The sequence below is a fragment of the Carassius auratus genome, chromosome 20 (genome assembly GCF_003368295.1).
Source record: "Carassius auratus strain Wakin chromosome 20, ASM336829v1, whole genome shotgun sequence".
Classification (NCBI taxonomy): domain Eukaryota; kingdom Metazoa; phylum Chordata; class Actinopteri; order Cypriniformes; family Cyprinidae; genus Carassius; species Carassius auratus.
The window spans coordinates 26,077,871-26,084,814 of NC_039262.1; the positions used below are offsets into that span (position 1 = coordinate 26,077,871).

Consider the following 6,944-nt stretch of genomic DNA (forward strand, 5'->3'; position numbering starts at 1 on the left):
AATGTAACAGAAAAATGGCTTAAAGTAGAAATACTGTCGTTCACCTTGGGTTAAGGTGTCATTCCTCTGCTGATAGTGGCAGTGGATAGTGTTTATGACAAGCATTAGATAAATTCGGTTCTGCCGTGCCGGCTGTTCGTGTTCATTAAACATCAAGCTACGGGTTTTTCAAATGAAGTGCGTTGTGTACAGTCACTGGCCCTGGAGCCAACATCACCTGCAGTTACATCGACTGAAGTTTAGGAGATAAATATGCTATGTGTTTGCTTGCTACATCATCAGACCCTAAACAGTAGCTCACAGATTCCATCGAAGATGGAGTAGCATTAGCATTCTTTTATTTTATTTATTATGAAAAAGAGTACAATCATGCTGTAAAATCCTAAATGTTTATCTTAAAACATTTCTTTGTCTTATTTTTTGTGCAGTCAGGTGATCTGCAGTCTGTGTCAAGTCTGATCCAGATCAAGTCATCGGGATCATTTTGTGATGATATGTCTTCATTATCCTTTATAGAAATAGCGATAAAAGAACTAAAATGTTCACAAATGCATTGGCTCTATGCCTCTTATTGCCTGTAACTATCCACTAGAGGGAACCAGAGACAATATCAACATGTGCAACGTGACCAGGGACTGACTCTATAATGATTTGTAGATTTAAATAAAAGTAGCCCAATACACAGTTTAGGTCAGTACTGACTTTATTTATTACAAAAAATAAAATAAAATAAAACCTTGAAATGGACTAAATTGTGATACATAGGTGTGCAAACAGCTTCTGTATTTTAAGACATCATTGCGAGACAGACTTTCAAGAACTACTTTGGGACAAAAGCCACTGTGACATTTTATGATTTTAAGCTTCAATACTTAAGTAGATACGTTTCATGTAAGGAATGCACCTACACTTTTAAACAGTGCAAACAAAAATGCACCACCACACCATTTCACGGTTTAAGGAATATTACTATACAATCATGATATGTACATTTCAATTGTTTGTTCGTTAACTACAAGATTAAATACAAATGTTCTATTAACAAATGTCATTTGTATTTTTCTCTGGGCTTTGTGCATATTGCAAAATGAATTTTACTTTACATCTCAGAGAATGAAAAAAAATGTAAATGAACAATCAGATTCAAATCCAACAGATATTTCAGTCACTGTATAATCTGTGACCATAAAACACAATTACAAGCCATCTTGTAAAAAAATAATAATAATTGTGACCCTCACAACAATAACACTAAAGCATCATGTAACGGACCAAATCTATCATAGTAAACGAGATTGAATACATCCGTTAACCGTTGTCCTCACTTTTCCTGCTCTCATTATTCAGAACGTGCTCCTCTTACAATACTTTCAGCTCAAAACAAGACATCTCAAAAACAGAGACTCTCATCTTTTGTCGTTTCTCACAATGATGTTGGATACACTAAATCTCCACAGAGTTTGACACATATTTACATAGATACCAATGTATATATATTTGAATTCATACTTACACGGTTTTATTAAAAAGACCATTAGCCCCTTATTCCCATGTGAGAAGATATCTTTGTTCAAAAAACAAAAATTCAAAGTATAAAAATATAGTAAACTTTCATAAAGCACGCACAACATCCACACGTTACAGTTAAATGCAAGGGCAAACGACAACAACAAAAAGCCCCAACAAATTCATTTACAGGATGAGAACCTTTTCTGAGAGGGGAAAACAAATCTTGGCACTTAAGCGATGAACTGTCATAGTGAATGCCTCATCGAACCCGTGATGACTGAAGCAGCTTTGTGTGTTGAACTTTCCGTGACATTCTTTTGAGACGAGGTGCATCTGTACGTCCCCCGGCCGGCGGCACAATCAGACGGCTTCAGCCGATGTCTCCGCTGAGACAGACATTGTCAATTTGGCTATTTTCACAGTGGTCTTGACGCAGCTCTCAGCCGCTCGCTTGGCGGCGATGTGCTGGTTCCTCTGACAGTCTGACTCCAGGCTGTTGTCCAGCTGCAGGGACGTGCTGGAGGTGCCCCTGAAGCCCCGGCAGGCGGCGAGGAAGGCCCTCCGCAGGTCTTTACTCCTCAGAGCGTAGATTATTGGGTTAACGGTGGAGTTGAGCAGGCAGAGCATTGTACAGAAGGCAAACACCGTCTTAATGTTGTCGTCCATCCGCCAGAACAGATCATACACCATGATGGCCAGCAGAGGCCCCCAGCAGATCACCAGCACCGCCAGGATCAGAACCAGCGTTTTGGCCAAGCGGATGTCCATGCGGACCTGATCCGGTCTGGCGGTCTGGACCTTGGTGCCGTCGGAGGAGTGCACCACCAGGCTCTTCTGAGACGTGCGCCGCAGCATCCTCACCGCGTGGTGGTGGGCCTTCCAGAGGATGTACATGTACGCGTAAATAATGAAGACGACCAGAACGGTGGTCACACTGATCCAGAACATCAGGTAGTTCTCGTCGATGAGCGGGAAGATGTCGGAGCAGACCGAGTTGAGCTGCTTGCAGTTCCAGCCCAGCAGCGGCAGCACGGCGATGATGATGGAGATCGCCCACATCATGCAGAAGGCGATCACGGCTTTGGTGCGCGTCACGATGCGTCTGTACGCCAGCGGACGGTGGATGGACACGTATCGATCGATGGCGGTGAGGAACAGGCTTCCCACAGACGCGGTGAACGACGCCGTCACGCCTCCTAACTTGAACAGAAACACGTTCGGACTGTCTTTGCGGTGAAAGATGTGGAAGTCCAAGAAGCTGTAGACGAAGATGACGCTGCCGAGCAGGTCTGCGATGGCCAAGCTGCCAATGAAGTGATAGGACGGCCTGCAGCGCAGGGTGCGTGACTGCAGGATCACGCACAGGACCACCAGGTTCTCCAGTACTGTGAAAGTCCCCAGCGTCAGAGACAGCACGGCGATGGCCAGCTGCTGGCTAGGGGTCAGTATCATGAAGCATTCCATGTCCATAAAGTTCTCCCCGCACTGCACACTGCTCCCTTCATCTCCCAGACTGAAGTTCCCAAACACATCGGAGCCGTTCGTGGGGTAAAAGGGGATACCTTTTACGATGAGCTCCTCATCCGGTCCCACTTTATCAGTGAAAGAGCTTCTGCGGTAGGCTGCGAACGGCTTCGGCAGAGGGTATCCTCCACCTTTGCTGAAGTCGCCGTCGATGATGTGGTCTCCGTAGCCGACATCGTTATTACCAATGTACTGCAGTCCAGACGTGATGGTCCTGAACGTGGTTTCTGCCACTCCGTCCAGAACAGATTTAACATGGGACTTGGAGGCAGGGAACAGCATGGTCACAGAGGCTCTGAAGGAAACCTGTTGGAGGACATTGAGAGAACGTTTATTCACAACAGACGCATGGATCCTCATCATTCAGAGATTAGAGAGAACACTGAGCTCTCAGAAGAGCGATCGATGCTTCACTGAGCACAGAAATAAATGCCCTCTCAGACCAGCCATCATACGGCTCTTGTATTTGCCGCTTGTTGTTTTTCGTGCATGGATGGGCACCTAGGGATTATTACTCTAAGAGACAGGCTTTGAATAATAGATGCCTGCAGGCTCAACCTAAAACACCATACTACAGTTATTATAAAGCAGCGCGCAACTTTATAGACACAACTTTACACTGGTGAAGAAAAAGCTCTTTTTTAATCTAATTTATATGCATCTTTTGTTGATTTTGCTTCTATTATCCTCATCTATAAATCACTTTGGATAGTGATTAAATGCAAATATATAACTAAAGACTGAAATGAAATATTAATTAAATGTAGCCTATGGCATATAGTAAGAAATTCGAATATAGGCTATTATAAACTAAAACTAATAAAACAAATTAGGACAGTTTAGTTTGTTTATGCTACAGCGTCTGCTAAAGAAGTGCAAACATCCTAATATTGACCTCTAATGTACACTATCACCTGTGTGCTCTTATCGGTGTGTTTTGAATCATTACTCGGCATCACATCACAATTTTTGTTTTCAGTGTGTATCGCAGAGTCACGGAGAACTTTGCGATTAATTTACTGTAACATTACGGTATTTAATAGCTTATTTAATAGGCTAGCGCTTAAACATACCGTAGTTTACAACAACTAACTCTCCTGTTTGTGCTGAAAAAGGACAGAGTTCACCTAAAGCGTTATAAATGCAGTTTAGTTGAATAAAAGATGAAGTGCATCAGGTGGACAGAGTGGAGGAATGCAGTTTTACCTTCACATAGTTCGCACGCGCAGGTGTTGCTCGCTGGATGAACAGAGGAGACGCTCGCTCTCGCAGACCGCAGCCTCGCGACTGACTGAGTGCGAGTCCGGACGCGCGCGCTGGCTTCTCCTCAGTGCGCATCATATACTGTATGACGCATCCCGTGTCACATGACCACCCACACACACGAGCATCTTTAATGTCAAAGATGAAAATGTAATGTGTAATGTATGAATAGGGTTGGTTGACAAATCGCCTGTTCGTCTCGTTCCCAATGGTTCATCTCTAAAATATTTTTATTTCACCAATTATTGTTTTGTTGGACTGGCAAAAGTTAGGAAATTTTTAGACTAAATTGAAAAATGAAAAACGGCTACTTTTCATAAGAACTGCACACATTTATCCTTGTGTCGTATGTAGTAAAGAGTACATTAGCACTTATAAATCTATGCCAAAGATACATAAATATAGCCCATCATTTAGTGATCCACCTAATGAATACCATAAGCTTATTTTTTAAACCATGCTCCTAGGCTGATTATTTTAATTCATAATCTCACATCATTATAAACTAATATATATATTTCAAGGAAAATAATTACAATATCATGAATCATTGATGATACAATCTAATTTACAGGGTTAGAAAAATTTAAAACTGTTGATTATATACTTATAAATATAATATCTGACTTCTATTACTCTATGTGCATATTATTATTATTAGTAGTGATCCTGTGGCTCAGTGGTAGAGCATTACGTTAGCTGTGCAAAAGGTTGTGTGTTCAATTCCTAGAAAACACACATACTGATAAAAACAAATGTATAGCCTGAGTGCACTGTAAGTCTCTTTGGATAAAAGTGTCTGCTGAATGCATTAATGTAAATATTTAAGATGGTTGGGAAACTGGCTATACATCTTTTGCAATGCTTCATGGGAACCGGCATAGGAAATAAAGTTTTCTTTTGGCATGAATTACTCCCATTATTCACGGTTCTGTGAATGATGGAGATTCTCTTAATGAATGATGTAGTTTTTTCACAAACGAGTCTGCTGTTAAACTCCATCATTTAATATAATATTGAAATAACAAAACCAATTTTTAAACTTGCCTGTTGCACTCTATTTTCTGATAGTTTGATATCTTCACCCAGCAGTGCTTTGGTGATGAGCACATCACCCAACACCCACACCCCATCTTAGCCCTAAATCTGTTTCTTCATCCTACACACAGATCCGACGCTGGAAACAAGCCATGAACAATAACATGAATCTCACTTGTCAAGACGACGCCACAGTGTGTAATTGTTGTTTGTCACAACATTTTAAGCAAATAAATGAGTCAAAGTTCCCACATAATGTGATAAAACTTGTTCAGCAAATGTTTGCAAAGATAACAAAGCTAACATTAGCTTCTGAAGAAACCTCAACCCACCAGAGAAAACTTGTGTGTTCAGAGATCGTGAGTTGACAAGTATTTCAAAACTCTTATTCGTATTTGTTTCAGCAGATGTTTTTCTGAGCCACTGCAGGAGACATAATGATGGTTTTATCAAGGGAGAACCACAGCGGTTACTTCTGCTCCCCTCCTTGAACCACTGTATCAAACACCTGTATTCGGTGCATGTCCTCAAGGGTCTGGCTTCAGCGGGAAACATATGAAATTCAACTTGGTGGCTACCGCGAGTCTTATTCTGGATATCTTAATGTAAAAGCGCAAGGTTAATGTGCTGCCGAGTCATTATCTCCCGACATTTGCCGAAAGGGTGTCCTGTGGGTATTGACAGATTAGCCAATACAATGACGTCGTCACAAACAAACCAGAGCACAAAATCCTCACCCTTCATCTGATAATAACCCTGCTGAGCACCAGATGCCTCCTGAGACAAGGATGCTACAAATGGACATTACTTAATAATCTCCAAGTTACTCATGAATCAGCCACATTTGTCTCGACTAAAGGTTATATTAAATTACTGGTTAACAGTAGCAGATTCTGCCATTTAGAAAGCATGCCTGTAACCTTTCGGAGCATGCTGTGTGTGATTCCACAAACCCGTCAGGAGCTCGCAGGAACATGACTTCTTCTGACTGCACCATTTGCATGGCTTTATTCCCAATCTTGTAGACTGGTGGCGTGACAAATCACATCCGATGGTAAATTAAAAGGCTGTAAGAGCATTTGAGTAGTCTTATAACACTCCTTTCCATCATTTAATCTTTATACTGTGTTTGGTTAAAATGAATTAGAGGTGGTTAGTCAATAAAACTAGGAGTTTTGCGCTGAAATATCACACCACACACACAAGTGATTTATTGAATGGCACCTATGGACTCTCCACAGTTTACATACAGAGTTGTGACCAAAAGAAAGAGGCATAATAAAACCACAGGTATCAATAAAATTAGAAGCTCTCTGGAAAGTTCCCCAACCCTGAACAAAAAAGAAGAAACTCCAGCCCCCTCACCAAGCCGAGAAGCACAGCCAGAGACGTCTCAATCTGCTGCTACAACAGTGGCGTTATATTCTCTGAGTGGGTAACAGCTTCACCAATCAAACGCTGACTCACCCGCTCCCTGCTGTTTGGGCCTCTCTGGACGTACATCCTGTTTTATGGAGGATCCTACTCACAGTCCCTTCGTTCACTTGTTTTGGTGAACACAACTGAAATGTGCAGTCTTATTGAGAGTGTGGACAGGGATTACTTTTTGT

General features: G+C 41.8%; 1 protein-coding gene across 1 annotated transcript; it reads right to left on the reverse strand.

Moving 5' to 3' along the window:
- Positions 1-681: 681 nt before the first annotated feature.
- Positions 682-4,359, reverse strand: LOC113037663 (cannabinoid receptor type 1A-like). The gene is made up of 2 exons (XM_026194969.1): positions 4,240-4,359; positions 682-3,339 (listed from the first exon to the last, which is right to left on the reverse strand). The coding sequence occupies exon 2, from the start codon at positions 3,313-3,315 to the stop codon at positions 1,870-1,872; it is 1,446 nt and encodes a 481-aa protein (XP_026050754.1). The 5' UTR covers positions 3,316-3,339; positions 4,240-4,359; the 3' UTR covers positions 682-1,869.
- Positions 4,360-6,944: the final 2,585 nt, after the last annotated feature.

Bases quoted from the DNA above. Each gene is read 5' to 3' on its own strand.
- LOC113037663 (XM_026194969.1), bottom strand. From the start codon at position 3,315: ATGCTGTTCCCTGCCTCCAAGTCCCATGTTAAATCTGTTCTGGACGGA.